This window comes from Musca vetustissima, unplaced genomic scaffold (genome assembly GCF_032173495.1).
Source record: "Musca vetustissima isolate MV318-11 ecotype Yass unplaced genomic scaffold, APGP_CSIRO_Mvet_v1 utg385141, whole genome shotgun sequence".
NCBI lineage: Eukaryota > Metazoa > Arthropoda > Insecta > Diptera > Muscidae > Musca > Musca vetustissima.
In genome coordinates, this window is record NW_026875822.1 from 1 (window position 1) to 18,123 (window position 18,123).

The window sequence follows — 18,123 nt, forward strand, 5'->3', positions numbered from 1 at the left end:
TCCTTAATTAGCATGGAATGGTTGACGGTATAGGAGCCACAAATGGCGCTCACCATTACAAACTACGTCAGACGGATATCGAAAACACAAATGGCGCCCAACATTACAATTTAGTCAGATGAAAATATTCCCGACTATTACGTCTCGAAATAATTCAAATATTGAATATTCCAATTTAATACAATACAAAATCATACCCATTTCTGCAGACTTCCTTATATTAATCGCCCGCTCTCTCTATCTCTCTCTAAAATAAACCTCTTAGTCATGATTTACATTCAATTTAGTTGGAAAATATTCAATTATCGTAATCTATGTAAATCTTGTGTTGCAAATGTAAAAACGCAATTTGTTTACAATATGTAACAGCGGGCCAGAACCGAACAGAGAACCTTCAATATTCATATCATTATTATATGTTATCGAAGAAAAAAGGCTATTAAGGTTATAAATCAATTACCCAGGCATAACATGCACTGACACTCCCAAGCAGATAGACAGACAGGCATATACATACAGGTAAGCCTAAGGGAATAGGAAATATTAATAAAAAATCACAAATTAACTAAAATTACCCATGACAATCTAAAGAAATGTCTTATAATTTGCATTCCATTTAAATTTCCTTAACTTAACACCCCCTCTCTAATCACAATTCTCCTAAAATAATACACACTGAACGACCGCCACCTGTGTGAGTGTGTTTAGTTACATTTAAGTCATTCTTAATCTATCATCACAAAAAATGTAAACAAAACCGTGAACAGAGAACACCCGCTCACATTGCCTTGTAATCTCATCGAGAACAATCAATACAACAACTACCATTATTTGTTATTCATATAACAAGAGTTAGGGAGGGAGAGAGAGAGTTGCAAATCGGGGTAGAGAGAGAAGGAGGCCGAGAGTATGTCTTTTAGCAGACAATGTTTACAACATGACAACGACGACGACGATGATGATGACGGCATACATCAAAAGAGCCACTATTTGACGCTTGACCGCATTTCAAATCAATTTTTGCAATAACTTCAAGTCTCAAAACTATGGCCAGAGCCAGTTCAGTCGACTGAATGACTGCCTGCCAGCCAGAGAGGTGGCGGCAACGGCGGCAGATAAAATGCAATAGGCAGGCAGGCGGGCATACCTTCTGCAATGAATTCTAAAAGATTCGCGTGCTCGTATGAAATTAAAAAAATAAATCATATAAAAAACACACACACCTACAGATGAGATAGGAGGTAGGTTGAGCTTTAAGCAAACACACACATACTTGGATATGGGGCTCGCAGAAAACGTGAATGTTTGCATTGATAATAAAGGATACTGTGAGTAAAAATTGAGATGATGCGGGTGTCGACGTTATCTAAAGTAGTGGATAAAGTAGATCATCTAATTTGATTATGGATAATGCATCTACAATATTTAAATAATTTATCTACATCAAGAGAGAGCTCGGATAATGTATCTACATCATCTAAATAGTCCGAATGGGTTATTTTCATTATCCAAATAGTCCAGACAATACATCTACATTATCTAAATGGGTCTGATAATGTATCTGGATTATCTAAATAACCCAGATAATGTATTTACATTATCCAAATAACGTAAATAATGTATCTACATTAGAACAATTTATTTACATATTCAGATAATGTATTTACAGTTCAGATAATGTATCTATATCATCTAAGTAATTCGAATTTTATTCAAACAGTCCAGATAATGTATCAACATTCCCCAAATTAGTCGAATAATGTATCTGGATTATCCTAATAGGATATACTATCCATGTAGCCCGAATAATGTATTAGATAATGTATCTACATTTGGATAATTTATCTACATCGAGAAACAGCTCGGATAATGTATCTACATCATCTAAATAGTCCGAATAGGATATTAACATTATCCAAATAGTTCAGATAATGTATCTACATTATTTAAATGGTCTGGATAATGTATCTGAATTATCCTAATAACCCAGATTATGTATTTATTTTATCCTAATAGCCCGAATAATATATTAGATAATGTATCTACATTTGAATAATTTATCTACAACAAGAGACTGCTCGGATAATGTATCTACATCATCTAAATAGTTTGAGTTTAAATAAGTTAAGTTATTTACATTATACAAACAGTCCAGATAATGTATCTACATTATCTAAATGGTCTGTATAATGTATCTAGATTATCTAAATAACCCAGATAATATATTTACATTATAAAATAGCCCGGATAATGTATCAGAATAATTTATCTACATCAAGAAATAGGTCAGATAATGTATCTACATCATCTAAATAGTTCGAATATGTTATTTAAATGATCTAAATAGTTCAGATAATGTATCTACATTATCTAAATGGACCGGATTATGTATCTGGATTATCTAAATAGCCCTGATAATATGTTTACATTATCCAAATAGCACAGCACATTTATCAGATAATGTATCTATATTTGAATAATTTATCTATATCGAGAGACAGCTCGGATAATGAATGTACACCACTTAAATAGTCGAATAGGATCTTTAAATTATGTAAATAGTCCAGACGATGTATCTACATTATGCAAATAGCCCAGATAATGTATCTAAATTATCGAAATTGCCCAGATAATATATTTGAATTATCCTAATAACCCAGATAATGTATTTTTATTATCGAAATAACCAGATAAGGTACCAGATAATTTATCTACATTTGCATAGTTTATCTACATCAAGAGACAGCTCAGATAATGTATCTACATCATCTAAATAGTTCGAATAGGATATTTACATTAACCAAGTCATTCAGATAATGCATATATATCATCCAAATGGTTTGGATAATTTATCTGGATTATCCAGTTTGCCTATATAATTTATTTATATTATACAAATAGTCTAGATAAAGTATCTACATTGTCTGAACAACTTGTATTACGCATCTAAATTATCTAAACAATGTGGATACTTTATCTATATTATCCTAACAGCACGGATAATATTCTAAGAGCATAGATAATTTATCTATATGTACTAAGTGACCTGAATAACTCATTCATATTAGCCAAATAGCCTGGATAATGTTTCTACATTCTCTAAATTGCACGAATAATGTAGATAATATATCTAAAAAGTTCAAATATTCCAGATAATGTATCTATATTTTCCGTATAGGCTATAATTTATCTACACTATCCAAAAAACCCGGAAAATGTATCTATATTATACCATGTACCAGGATAATGTATCTAAACATTCTAAGTGGCCCGCATAAATTATCTATATTATACAAATGTCGCGGATTAGTTATCTATATTATCAAAATAGTCCGTAAAATGTATCTATATCATCCAAACTGTTAGAATAATGCATCTACATTACCCAAATATTCCACAGAATGTATCTACATTAAACAAATTCCTCAGATAATATGAATATTGTATCCGAATGTCCCACATAATTCAGTTTTTGAAAGATCTACATTATTTCTTTGAGGAACTCAGTTTCTTACTTTGAAGCGCTCAAAATATTTCTCTGAAGACCTCATTGGTCTCGGGTTATTCCCTTAAAGTCTGTACTTCTCCTAAAACCCTCTCGATCTTCATTCTCGACGTCCTTAATCAGTGTGATATGACACAAATGGCGCCCAACATTACAATTTAGGTCATATGGAAATATTCTCGACGTCCTTAATCAGTGTGGTAAGGCGATTGACAGCAACGAAGGCACAGATGGCGACCAACATTTGAAACTTGAACAGAGGGAAATATTCATTCTCGATATCCTCAGTCAGCGTGGTAATGTTGGCGGCATCGAAGGCACAAATGGCGAAATTTGGTCAGATGGAAATATTCTCGACGTCCTTAATCGGTGTAGTAAAGTTGGTCACAAGTGGCGCCCAACGTTTGAAGCATGAGCAGAGGGAAATATTCATTCTGGATGTCCTTAATCAGTGTGCACATATGACGCGGTATGAGAGCACCGATGACGCCGAACATTAAAACCTAAGTCAGATGGATATATTATCGACGTCCTTGATATGGCTGACGGTATTGGAGGCACAAATAACGCCTAACATTAACATTGTGGTAAGGTTGAAGGGCAACGAAGGCGTAAATATTGATTATGGAAATCTTCTTGACGTCTTTAATCGGTGTGGTAAGGTTGACGGCAACGAAGGCGTAAATGGCGCGAAAATATTCTCGACGCCTTTAATCGGAGTGGTATGACAAATCTGGCGCCCAACATTAAAAGAGCTGTTTGTGCCTCCGATTAAGGATATCGAAAACACAAATGGCGCCCAATATTACAAGCTATGTTAGGTGAATATATTTTCGACGTCCTTAAGTTGACGGTAACGTAGTAACAAATGGCGCCCAAAATTTCAAACTTGAACAAAGGGAAATAATCATTCTCGACGTCACCATTCAGTGTGGTAAGGTTCGCAGTATTGAAGACACAAATGGCGCCCAACATTAGAAACTAGGTCAGATGGATATATTCTCTACTTCTTTAATCAGTGTGTTAAGGCACAAATGGCGCCCAACATTTAAAGCTTAAACATTGTAGTATGGCACAAATGGCGCCCAACATTACCAACTAGATCAGACCGATATAAAAAATCAAATGGCGTCCAACATGACAAGCTAGGTCAGACAGATATAATTTCGTCTTCCTTAATCAGAGTGGAATGCTTGACGGTATCGAAGGCACAAATGGCGCCCAACAGTATAAACTGGGTCAGATGAATATATTCTCGACGTCCTTAATCAGTGTAGTATGGTTGACGGTATCGAGGGAACAAATGGCGCCCAACATTAGAAACGACATATTCCCGACATTCTTAACTCATGACGGCATCGAAAGCAGAAATGACGCCCAACATTACAAGTTAGGTCAGATGGAAATTTTGAATGTCATTGGGGATCACTCATCAAAGTCGTCTAAGAAATCTCAGAAATCTCTCATTTGGTAATACCGAGACCAAATATTTTCAAGTTTCAAGGCATGAAGATCGTATGAGGACTTAATTATCCCATAGGTCCCTGGGACTTAATATTCGGCAATTTTCCCTATCAAAACATGGTGTCTTTTTATAAAATTCTTGAGAATTTCGACCGAATGAATTGAAGATCTAAATGTGGGACTTCATCTGGAGTATTGCGAATTCAGATTTGTTGCTCATCGGTAAGGGTGACGTATAAGTATTGACAATCATCATACGTTCCATTATAATACGTACGTAAAATACCTGAAATTCCTTTGGAATTTCTCATGTTTTATCCAAAAATCAAAAAATATGTGACAACTGCAACTTGCACTGTGTCATTGGAAATTTTTTGTCTTCAGTTGTCTGTTTGTTTGTTACCAAGAAATAAGAAAAATAAACTTTTTGCAAAACTATTTATTTTCCCCCTACATTTAGACATTGGCTGGTTGGTTGGTTGACTGACTGGTTGGTTGGTTTGTTCGTTTGCTGAGTGGCTGGCTGGCTTAGATTCAAATATGGTCGAGTTGAGAGTACAAGTATGGGGGCTGGTTGTTTGCATTGCTTGGCAGGCTGCCTCCATACATTCCTGCCTGTTTGCCTAGTGCCAGCCAGCCAGTCAGCCAGCCAACCAGCCACTGAATATATGGAGTAGAAACTACAAGACCACATATTTTCATTTTGACTTGCCATCAAACCAAAGAAAAAATCTCTTTGTGCAAGAAACTATTTGAGTTGTATTTTTCATTTGGTTTGTCTGTAGGCTGCTACTTCGGATTCTACAATTTGTTTTCATTCACCTTACATTTGAAGTTTTTTTACGGCTGGATTTTTCTTCATATTTTAGCATATGGAAGTTCTAAAAATGTGCCCATTGCATGCACGACTGAATGAATGAATGGAGGAAGGAATTAAATCAAATGAATGAAGTGGCTGTGAAAAAAACCCGTTAAAAATCTATTTTTATAACCGCATAAACTATATTTATAGTTTAATGTGTTTTTTGGTTGTTGTTCTGTTGGTGGTGGCGGTGATGGTTTCCTGTTTTCCAGTGAAGTGCTGGGGAGCCATTTCGTGTTTATTTTATTATTTCCGCTCGACAAGTATCCAAAGACGAAGAAGATTCCATAAATGGTAATAATATGCAAATTAGAGTTTTCAAAAGAACTTCGATGTGTTCTTGTTGTTGTAATTGATTTTAATAGACAGTACAGGGAAATGTTAGGTAAATGTGATCGGATAATTTATCTGTGGTATTTGAATAACTTATCTGGAATATTTAGATGATGTTGATACATTATCTGGAATATTCTGATCATGTAGATACATTATCTGGAATATTGTGAGCATGTAGATACATTGTCCGGGCTATTTAGATAATGTAGATGCACTATCCGGGCTGTTCTGATAACGTGGATAAATTATCTGGGCTATTTAGATAATGAATATATATTATCCGGGTTATTCTGATAATGTAGTTACATTATTATATTGATATCCGGGCTATTATATTGATGTAGATACATTATCCGGGCTATTTAGATAATTTAGATACATTATTCGAGCTATACCGATAATGTAGATACATTATCCGGGCTATTATCTTAATGGAAATACATTATCCGAGCTATTCCGTTAATATAGATACATTATCCAGGCAATTATATTGATGTAGATACATTATCCGGGTTATTTAGATACATTATTCGAGCTAACCCGATAATGTAGATACATTATCCGGGCTATTATATTGATGTAGATACATTATCCGGGCTATTTAGATAATTTAGACACATTATCCGAGCAATTCCGATAATGTAGATACTTTATTCGGGCCATTTTCATAATGTAGATACATTATCCAGGCTATTGGAATAATGTAGATACATTATCCGGGCTATTTGGATAATGTAAATACATTATCCGAGCTATTTAGACAATTTAGATATATTATCCGGGCTATTTAGATAATGTAGATACAATATCCGGGCTATTAAGATAATATAGATATATTATACGAGCTATTTAGATGATGTAGATACATTATCCGGGTTATTTAGATAATGTATATGCATTATCTGAGTTATTTAGATAATGGAGATACATTATCCGGGTTATTGAATTGAGATTATCCGGGGTATTCTGATAATGTAGATACATTATCCGGCGTATTCCGATAATGTAGATACATTATCCGGGTTTTTTAGATAGTGTAGATACATTATCCGGGCTAATATAATAATGTACATACATTATCCGGGTTATTTAGATAATGTAGATACATTGTCCGTAATGTAGATACTTTGTCCGGGCTATTCTGATAATGTAGATACATTATCCGGGCTATTTAGATAATGCCAATACATTATCCGAGTTATTCTGATAATATAGATACATTATCCGGGATATCTAGATAATGTAGATACATAACCTGGGTTATTCTGATTATATTATATTCTGATAATGTAGATACAATTTCCGATAACGTAGATATTTGGATAATTTAGATACATTATCCGGGCTATTTTGATAATGTACATACATTATACGGGCTATTTGTATAATATAGATACATATTTAGATAATGTATATGCATTATCTGGGCTATTTAGATAATGGAGATACATTATCCGGGTTTTTTAGATAATGTAGATACATTGTCCTTGCTGTAGATACTTTGTCCGGGCTATTCTGATAATGTAGATACATTATCCGGGGTATTCCGATAATGTAGATACATTATCCGGGTTTTTTAGATAGTGTTGATACATTATCCGGGCTAATATAATAATGTAGATACATTATCCGGGTTATTTAGATAATGTAGATACATTGTCCGTGCTGTAGATATTTTGCCCGGGCTATTCTGATAATGTAGATACATTATCCGGGCTATTTAGATAATAATTTAGATACATTATCCGAGTTATTCTGATAATATAGATACATTATCCGGGATATCTAGATAATGTAGATACATTATCTGGGTTATTCTCATAATGTAGATACAATTTTCGAGATATTCCGATAACGTAGATACATTATCCGGGTTATTTAGATAAAGTACATACATTTTTTAGGCTATTCTAATAATATAGATACATTATCCGGACTGTTTAGATAATGTAGATACATTATCCGGGCTATTTAGATAATACATATTTTTAAAATACTGAAAGGGTCTTCATTTGGAGAACAAAAAACATCACCAGAACTTTTTTCTCTATAAAATAATGAGGGGGTTCAATAGAGGGAGAGGCAAGTCAGCATCCATCGAAGAGAGATCTCAACATCATCATCTCCACTATCAGTTAAGAATATTTTTGCGTTTTATTTATCTTTATCAATAAAAACGCCAACAACAACACAAACAACAAAAGCTGTTAATTATAAACAACCTCGTACGCACACACACATTTATACATAACACCATGCATGTTCGTTGTGTGCAAAACAAAAGCAACAAAACACAACACGACAACAACACCAACGAAAGCCATAAAAACTCATAAATTGTTAGTTGTTGGTGTTGTTGTTGTTGCTGCTGCTGTTGTTACTTTATTTGGCATTTGTTTGGGCGAAAGTGAGAGCTGTCATTAATTGTTTTTTGCAATTCACGATGTTGGCACGACAAATTTTACAAAGAAGACAGCAAAGAGCGAATAAAAAGGATTCACTCAACAATTTACGGTTGTTGATTTCTTCTTTGTTGTTGTCAACCTGGCGTTTTATGAAAATGATGACGTTTGACAACAAACATTTTTTGGGATAGCCAACAGATGTTTCGTATTCTAGAGAAGAGTTACGAGCAATAACTACAACGACGAAAAATACAAAGAAATAAAACGACGTAAGAAATGCCGACATCAATGATCGACATTGTGTGCTGCCCCCATATGTCTGTTTGTCGGTCTGTCTGTCTCTCATGTTATGCATATTAAAAAGAGAGTAAACAAGATACTCACACACTATGTGTGAGTGGGGCTATATTTGAGTATATATGTGTGTGTGTGTGCTTGGTAGTGTAAAAAAATATGCAAGCCTTACAATTGCGCATTGTTGTTGACATTGAGATTGTCTATTGGCCTCAATGCACAGGGGTGGGAAGTAGGAATTACACAAATACAAATAACATATGTATTTTTAAATCTGCAATTCAGTCGCAGCTGAATAAGGGTTTCGTTAGGAAATCTTCAGTTCAGCCCCAGCTGAATTAGAATTTCTATATAAAATCTCGCGTTCAGCCTGGCTCAATAAGGGTTTTTGCAGAAAATCTTCAATTCAGCCTGGTTGAATAAGAGCCTTCTTCAATTCAGCTTAGCTGAATAAGATTTTCTATAGAAAATCTTCAATTCAGCCTTGCTGAGTAAGAGTTTCTATAGAAAATCTTCAATTCAGCCTGGCTGAATAAGAGTTTCTATAGAAAATCTTCAATTCAGCCTGGATAAATAAGAGTTTCTATAGAAAATCGTCAATTCAGCCTGGCTGAATAAGAGTTTCTATTGATTTTTTTAATTTTTTAAAATGATTACAACTTCCCATTCCTGTTTTCGAAATATCATGTGGTTTTTGTTAAGTTATAGAGGAAAAAAACTAACCAAACCCCAGGGGGAAAAGACCAAAGACCACCCGACCATAATTTGTTTAAATTTTGTTGCCGTTTGTTTTTTTTTGCATGGGGGCGAGCAAATGTCAGTTTCATAGACAAATATGCTAATGTCAATATCGCGCGTACCGCATTAGAGAACAAACAAAAAAGGTAAAGCCAATGAAGAAACGCACGCACACACACACACACACACTCACTCATCATTTTTGTTCATTCATTCAAAATCGGTTATTTACAAATTACAGTAACAACTACAACTACAACATTTGACACTTATCACAAAATTATAATGAATGGTTTCGAGTCATTAATTAAACGAAGCAAACGAACCGACACGACGTTCATACATACGTATATACACATACATACAAATGTACAAAGTGAGCCTCCAGAATGACTGACGACGACTATCTTTGATTTAATAAATGTCAAAATTAATGGGCAAAAACATACCTACGTACATACTTGGCATGTAAGTAATTATGTGTGTAAGTATGTTCATGTTCGATCATGTGGGAGCACTCTAATTATGTAAATTTATTTGTATGCGTGAGCTGATAAGCAAATGAAAAAAAAAAAACAATATTCTGTTTCTAGCCGCAAAGCAAAAATTTATTAGAAATTCATTGAACAAATCTGCGATCAGAAAATCTTTGCATGCATAGAAACACACACACATACATGTCTGTGTGAGTGTGTTTCTGTGGATTTTTCCATGGAAAAACAAAGACATGCCTTTCAAATGATCAAATCGTGATGATGATCCAATGATGTGTGTACGAGTGTGTGTGTGTCTGATGCTCCTCCAATTGATTTACAAAGTGCACACAAATTTGCAATAAACAGCAGCAGCAACAAAAACAACAACCACATCTGTGCCACCAACAACTTTTAACACCAACAATGAACAGAAAACAACAACAACGACAATGGTGGCGACAACAATCACGGCGGCGGCCCAAACACGCTTATGTCGCGAGAGCAAAAAGCAAAAAGGAAACACCGACGCCAAAAGATCACAGACAAGGGGGGGAAAATTAGCTATGACAAACAAAAAACAACAATCGATCATAAAAAGCAACAACAACAATTTAAAAAAGCAAAAAGAGAGAAAATTGTCATGTTCCTTGCAAGGGATGCCATTTAAATATCCTAAAAAACGACAAATGAAAGATAACAACTCTTATTCAGCTAAGCTGAATTGAAGATTTTCTATATAAACTATTATTCAGCCAGGCTGAATTGAAGATTTTCTATATAAACTCTTATTCAGCCAGGCTGAATTGAAGATTTTCTATAGAAACTCTTATTCAGCCAGGCTGAATTGAAGATTTCCCATAGAAACTCTTATTCAGCCAGGCTGAATTGAAGATTTCCCATAGAAACTCTTATTCAGCCAGGCTGAATTGATGATTTTCCATAGAAACTTTTATTCAGCCAAGCTGAATTGAAGATTTTCTATAGAAACTTTTATTCAGCCAGGCTGAATGGAAGATTTTCTATAGAAACTCTTATTCAGACAGGCTGAATTGAAGATTTCCCATAGAAACTCTTACTCAGCCAGGCTGAATTGAAGATTTTCTATAGAAACTCTTATTCAGCCAGGCTGAATTGATGATTTTCCATAGAAACTCTTATTCAGCCAGGCTGAATTGAAGATTTCCCATAGAAACTCTTATTCAGCCAGGCTGAATTGAAGATTTCCCATAGAAACTCTTATTCAGCCAGGCTGAATTGATGATTTTCCATAGAAACTTTTATTCAGCCAAGCTGAATTGAAGATTTTCTATAGAAACTTTTATTCAGCCAGGCTGAATGGAAGATTTTCTATAGAAACTCTTATTCAGACAGGCTGAATTGAAGATTTTCTATAGAAACTCTTATTCAGCCAGGCTGAATTGAAGATTTTCTATAGAAACTCTTATTCAGCCAGGCTGAATTGAAGATTTTCTATAGAAACTCTTATTCAGCCAGGCTGAATTGAAGATTTTCTATAGAAACTCTTATTCAGCCAGGCTGAATTGAAGATTTTCTATAGAAACTCTTATTCAGCCAGGCTGAATTGAAGATTTTCTATAGAAACTCTTATTCAGCCTGGCTGAATTGAAGATTTTCTATAGAAACTCTTATTCAGCCAGGCTGAATTGAAGATTTTCTATAGAAACTCTTATTCAGCCAGGCTGAATTGAAGATTTTCTATAGAAACTCTTATTTATCCAGGCTGAATTGAAGATTTTCTATAGAAACTCTTATTCAGCCAGGCTGAATTGAAGATTTTCTATAGAAACTCTTATTCAGCCAGGCTAAATTGAAGATTTTCTATAGAAACTCTTATTCAACCACGCTGAATTGAAGATTTTCTATAGAAACTCTTATTCAGCCAGGCTGAATTGAAGATTTTCTATAGAAACTCTTATTCAGCCAGGCTGAATTGAAGATTTTCTATAGAAACTCTTATTAAGCCGTGGCTAAATTGAAGATTTTCTATAGAAAATATTATTCACCCGGGCTGAATTGAAGATTTCCTATAGAAACTCTTATTCAGCCAGGCTGAATTGAAGATTTCCTATAGAAACTCTTATTCAGCCAGGCTGAATTGAAGATTTCCTATAGAAACTCTTATTCAGCCAGGCTGAATAGAAGATTTCCTATAGGAACTCTTATTCAGCCAGGCTGAATTGAAGATTTCCTATAGAAACTCTTATTCAGCCAGGCTGAATTGAAGATTTCCTATAGAAACTCTTATTCAGCCAGGCTGAATTGAAGATTTCAAACTCTTATTCAGCAAGGCTGAATTGAAAATTTTTAAAGAAACTCTTATTTAGCTGGGGCTGAATTGAATACTTTCTAAAGAAACTCTTATTCAGTCTGGCTGAATTGTAGATTTTCTATAGAAACTCTTATTAAGCCGTGGCTGAATTGAAGATTTTCTATAGAAAATGTTATTCACCCGGGCTGAATTGAAGATTTTCTATAGAAACTCTTATTAAGCCGTGGCTGAATTGAAGATTTTCTATAGAAAATATTATTCACCCGGGCTGAATTGAAGATTTCCTATAGAAACTCTTATTCAGCCAGGCTGAATTGAAGATTTCCTATAGAAACTCTTATTCAGCCAGGCTGAATAGAAGATTTCCTATAGGAACTCTTATTCAGTCTGGCTGAATTGAAGATTTTCTATAGAAACTGTTACTCAGCCAGGCTGAATTGAAGATTTTCTATAGAAACTCTTACTCAGCCAGGCTGAATTGAAGATTTTCTAAAGAAACTCTTATTCAGCCAGGCTGAATTTGAAGATTTTCTATAAAAACTCTTATTTAGCCAAGCTGAATTGAAGATTTTCTATAGAAACTCTTATTCAGCCAGGCTGAATTGAAGATTTTCTATAGAAACTCTTATTCAGAAACTTAGAAACTTAGAAACTTTTATTCAGCTAGGCTGATTTGAAGATTTTCTATAGAAACTCGTATTCAGCCAGGCTGAATTGAAGATTTTCTATAGAAACTCGTATTCAGCCAGGCTGAATTGAAGATTTTCTATAGAAACTCGTATTCAGCCAGGCTGAATTGAAGATTTTCTATAGAATCTTGTATTCAGTCAGGCTGAATTGAAGATTTTCTATAGAAACTCGTATTCAGCCAGGCTGAGTTGAAGATTTTCTATAGAATCTTGTATTCAGTCAGGCTGAATTGAAGATTTTCTATAAAAACTCTTATTCAGCCAGGCTGAATTGAAGATTTCCTATAGGAACTCTTATTCAGCCAGGCTGAATTGAAGATTTCCTATAGGAACTCTTATTCAGCCAGGCTGAATTGAAGATTTCCTATAGGAACTCTTATTCAGCCAGGCTGAATTGAAGATTTCCTATAGAAACTCTTATTCAGCCAGGCTGAATTGAAGATTTCCTATAGAAACTCTTATTCAGCCAGGCTGAATTGAAGATTTCCTATAGAAACTCTTATTCAGCAAGGCTGAATTGAAGATTTTCTAAAGAAACTCTTATTCAGCCAGGCTGAATTGAAGATTTTCTATAAAAACTCTTATTCAGCCAGGCTGAATTGAAGATTTCCTATAGAAACTCTTATTCAGCCAGGCTGAATTGAAGATTTCAAACTCTTATTCAGCAAGGCTGAATTGAAAATTTTTAAAGAAACTCTTATTTAGCTGGGGCTGAATTGAATATTTTCTAAAGAAACTCTTATTCAGTCTGGCTGAATTGAAGATTTTCTATAGAAACTCTTATTAAGCCGTGGCTGAATTGAAGATTTTCTATAGAAAATATTATTCACCCGGGCTGAATTGAAGATTTTCTATAGAAACTCTTATTAAGCCGTGGCTGAATTGAAGATTTTCTATAGAAAATATTATTCACCCGGGCTGAATTGAAGATTTCCTATAGAAACTCTTATTCAGCCAGGCTGAATTGAAGATTTCCTATAGAAACTCTTATTCAGCCAGGCTGAATAGAAGATTTCCTATAGGAACTCTTATTCAGTCTGGCTGAATTGAAGATTTTCTATAGAAACTCTTACTCAGCCAGGCTGAATTGAAGATTTTCTATAGAAACTCTTACTCAGCCAGGCTGAATTGAAGATTTTCTAAAGAAACTCTTATTCAGCCAGGCTGAATTGAAGATTTTCTATAAAAACTCTTATTTAGCCAAGCTGAATTGAAGATTTTCTATAGAAACTCTTATTCAGCCAGGCTGAATTGAAGATTTTCTATAGAAACTCTTATTCAGAAACTTAGAAACTTAGAAACTTTTATTCAGCTAGGCTGATTTGAAGATTTTCTATAGAAACTCGTATTCAGCCAGGCTGAATTGAAGATTTTCTATAGAAACTCGTATTCAGCCAGGCTGAATTGAAGATTTTCTATAGAATCTTGTATTCAGTCAGGCTGAATTGAAGATTTTCTATAGAAACTCGTATTCAGCCAGGCTGAGTTGAAGATTTTCTATAGAATCTTGTATTCAGTCAGGCTGAATTGAAGATTTTCTATAAAAACTCTTATTCAGCCAGGCTGAATTGAAGATTTCCTATAGGAACTCTTATTCAGCCAGGCTGAATTGAAGATTTTCTATAGAAACTCTTATTCAGCCAGGCTGAATTGAAGATTTTCTAAAGAAACTCTTATTTAGCTGGGGCTGAATTGAATATTTTCTAAAGAAACTCTTATTCAGCCAGGCTGAATTGAAGATTTCCCATAGAAACTTTTATTCAGCCAAGCTGAATTGAAGATTTTTTATAGAAACTTTTATTCAGCCAGGCTGAATGGAAGATTTTCTATAAAAACTCTTATTTAGCCAGGCTGAATTGAAGATTTTCTATAGAAATTCTTATTCAGAAACTTAGAAACTTTTATTCAGCTAGGCTGATTTGAAGATTTTCTATAGAAACTCGTATTCAGCCAGGCTGAATTGAAGATTTTCTATAGAAACTCGTATTCAGCCAGGCTGATTTGAAGATTTTCTATAGAAACTCGTATTCAGCCAGGCTGAATTGAAAATTTTCTATAGAAACTCGTATTCAGCCAGGCTGAGTTGAAGATTTTCTATAGAAACTCTTATTCATCCAGGCTGAATTGAAGATTTTCTATAGAAACACTTATTCAGCAAGTTTGAATTAAATTTATTTTATAAGTTTTAATGAAATTTGCAATATTTTCTTTAGTAAAGTTGGCATCCCTGTCTATTGTTTGCTCATTGTCCCCCTTCTTTTCAGTACCACGCTCTTAATCTCTCTTTGCTCTGAATTCATTTTTTGATCTTTAACCGCAAGAAAACTTGGATCTCTGAGTATTTCAAGTTATGTCCCTCATTGAAAAAAATTAAAATTTCTCACTCTCTTACTCCCTCTCTCTCTCCGGTTTTGCTCTCTGAGAAATTTACATTAATACGATTGATATATTCCACATTGCCTGCTTTTGTTTGACTTGTATCTGTGTATTTTGTGAGCCAAAATCAATGTGTCTGTCCCAACAGATGGACAGACATACTCGCGCACACACACACACACTCATCAAACAAGTTTAGAAAACAACTTGTGCCAGATGACATCACTAGCGCAAAATACTACGCGTCTTGTTGTGCTTGTCGTTTGTGTGGCGTTTATTGGAATACAAAACAAAGCCAACAACAGCAGCAGCAACAACAACAACAGTAACAACAATTTATGTTATTCGTTAAAGTAGCAATATGTTTCAATATACGCGTTCATACTTGACTTGACTGACAGTCGGTCGGTCGATCGGTTGGGTCGGGTGTATTTTTGTTGTTGTTGTGTGTTTTTGCCCCCACTCAACCTACCAACTAACCAACCAGTCATCCAGAAGCATCAAAGTCTCAAATATTTTATTGTGGTTATTATCATTGTTTTTGTAGTTGCTGTTTTTGTTTTTCTCTATTTTGCTTGTTTATCTTATACACCTTTGCAAAACATAAAATCAAACACACACACACACTCATACATATATTGCCTATCTTAATTTGTTTAGCATTTTACTGCAGAGTAGTTGGGTATGTTGTTGTTGTTGCTGCCGCCGCTATTGCTCTAATGTCTACATTTCATGGGGATATTTTGTGAGCAGAGGTGGAGTTTAAGGAGGAAAAAAATTTAAAAAAAATTACGTTTAAAAAATATTTAAAATTCTAAAATTTGTGTCGATATACCTTCTACGATGCGTATGATTTATATTATTTAAAAAATTCATAATAATCATACGTCATATAGAAATTCAGTTTCATAAAAGTTGGTTGGTCTTGAAAACCTTATTCAGCCTGGCTGAATTGAAGATTTTCTATAGAAACTCTTATTCAGCCAGGCTGAATTGAAGATTTTCTATAGAAACTCTTATTCAGCAAGGCTGAATTGAAGATTTTCTATAGAAACTCTTATTCAGCCAGGCTGAATTGAAGATTTTCTATAGAAACTCTTATTCAGCCAGGCTGAATTGAAGATTTTCTATAGAAACTCTTATTCAGCCAGGCTGAATTGAAGATTTTCTATAGAAACTCTTATTCAGCCAGGCTGAATTGAAGATTTTCTATAGAAACTCTTATTCAGCCAGGCTGAATTGAAGATTTTCTATAGAAACTCTTATTCAGCCAGGCTGAATTGAAGATTTTCTATAGAAACTCTTATTCAGCCAGGCTGAATTGAAGATTTTCTATAGAAACTCTTATTCAGCCAGGCTGAATTGAAGATTTTCTATAGAAACTCTTATTCAGCCAGGCTGAATTGAAGATTTTCTATAGAAACTCTTATTCAGCCAGGCTGAATTGAAGATTTTCTATAGAAACTCTTATTCAGCCAGGCTGAATTGAAGATTTTCTATAGAAACTCTTATTCAGCCAGGCTGAATTGAAGATTTTCTATAGAAACTCTTATTCAGCCAGGCTGAATTGAAGATTTTCTATAGAAACTCTTATTCAGCCAGGCTGAATTGAAGATTTCCTATAGAAACTCTTATTCAGCCAGGCTGAATTGAAGATTTCCTATAGAAACTCTTATTCAGCTAAGATGAATTGAAAATTTCCTATGAAATCTCTTATTCAGCGAGGCTGTATTGAAGATTTCCTATAGAAACTCTTATTCAGCGAGGCTGTATTGAAGATTTCCTATAGAAACTCTTATTCAGCCAGGCTGAATTGAAGATTTTCTATAGAAACTCTTATTCAGCCACGCTGAATTGAAGATTTTCTATAGAAACTCTTATTCAGCCAGGCTGAATTGAAGATTTCCTATAGGAAACCTTATTCAGCCAGGCTGCTTTGAAGAGTTCCTATAGGAAACCTTGTTCAGCTGAGCTGAATCAAAGAAAATAACCGAGAAATCCTTGAAAAAAATCTATAAAAACTTTGCTTTAAAATTGTCCGTCTTTCTCTGCCTTAAAAATATATTTTTTTAAATAATTTTTTAATATTTATTTCCCCATGCGGCAGCAGTAACACGAACTCGAATGGTAATAGTCGATCACCTACGCGCTCCTCAACCAACACCATTGCAAATACCTACCACTACAGTTATGGCAATAAGAATAGCAGCAACAGTGGTGGTGCAGATATTGGAGACAACATCTATGGCTTAAATGGCAATATCAGTAATGGCAACAGCAGCAACAACAACAACCACAACATTTATGGCCGCAATACACCAACATATGGCGTTGACACACTAACAAAAACCCCTGCTCGCCATGATTTCGATGAATTGCTGCGTGAACGTCGTGAGAAGGTTTTCAACGAATATCGTTCCACAACGCACGAGGTGTTGGCTGCCACACCTCCACCCAATCGTTCCCCCTTGCCACCGCCAAGGCGTTTTGTCAATGGCACCGTACAGCTGCCATCTACCCTGCCGCCCTCCTTAAATAATGGGCGAGGTTCCTCAATGTCCTCCTACTCCCAGCATCAGGGGCCACAGGTGCCTCAACGCAATCCAGGGAAATTTAACTACGATTTTCAATTCAATCTTAATTTGGATGAACGTGAAGACGCCAACCGAGACGGCGGGGATTATCTGA

At 34.8% G+C, this 18,123-nt stretch overlaps 1 protein-coding gene across 1 annotated transcript; it reads left to right on the plus strand.

The window, feature by feature from the left end:
• Positions 1-4,694: 4,694 nt before the first annotated feature.
• LOC133338330 (putative uncharacterized protein DDB_G0282133) lies at positions 4,695-18,108 on the plus strand (the record flags this gene model as incomplete). Its single annotated transcript, XM_061546506.1, has 2 exons — positions 4,695-4,975; positions 17,543-18,108. Coding segments are annotated over exons 1-2 (847 nt in total), but the record flags the coding sequence as incomplete, so codon positions are not given.
• Positions 18,109-18,123: the final 15 nt, after the last annotated feature.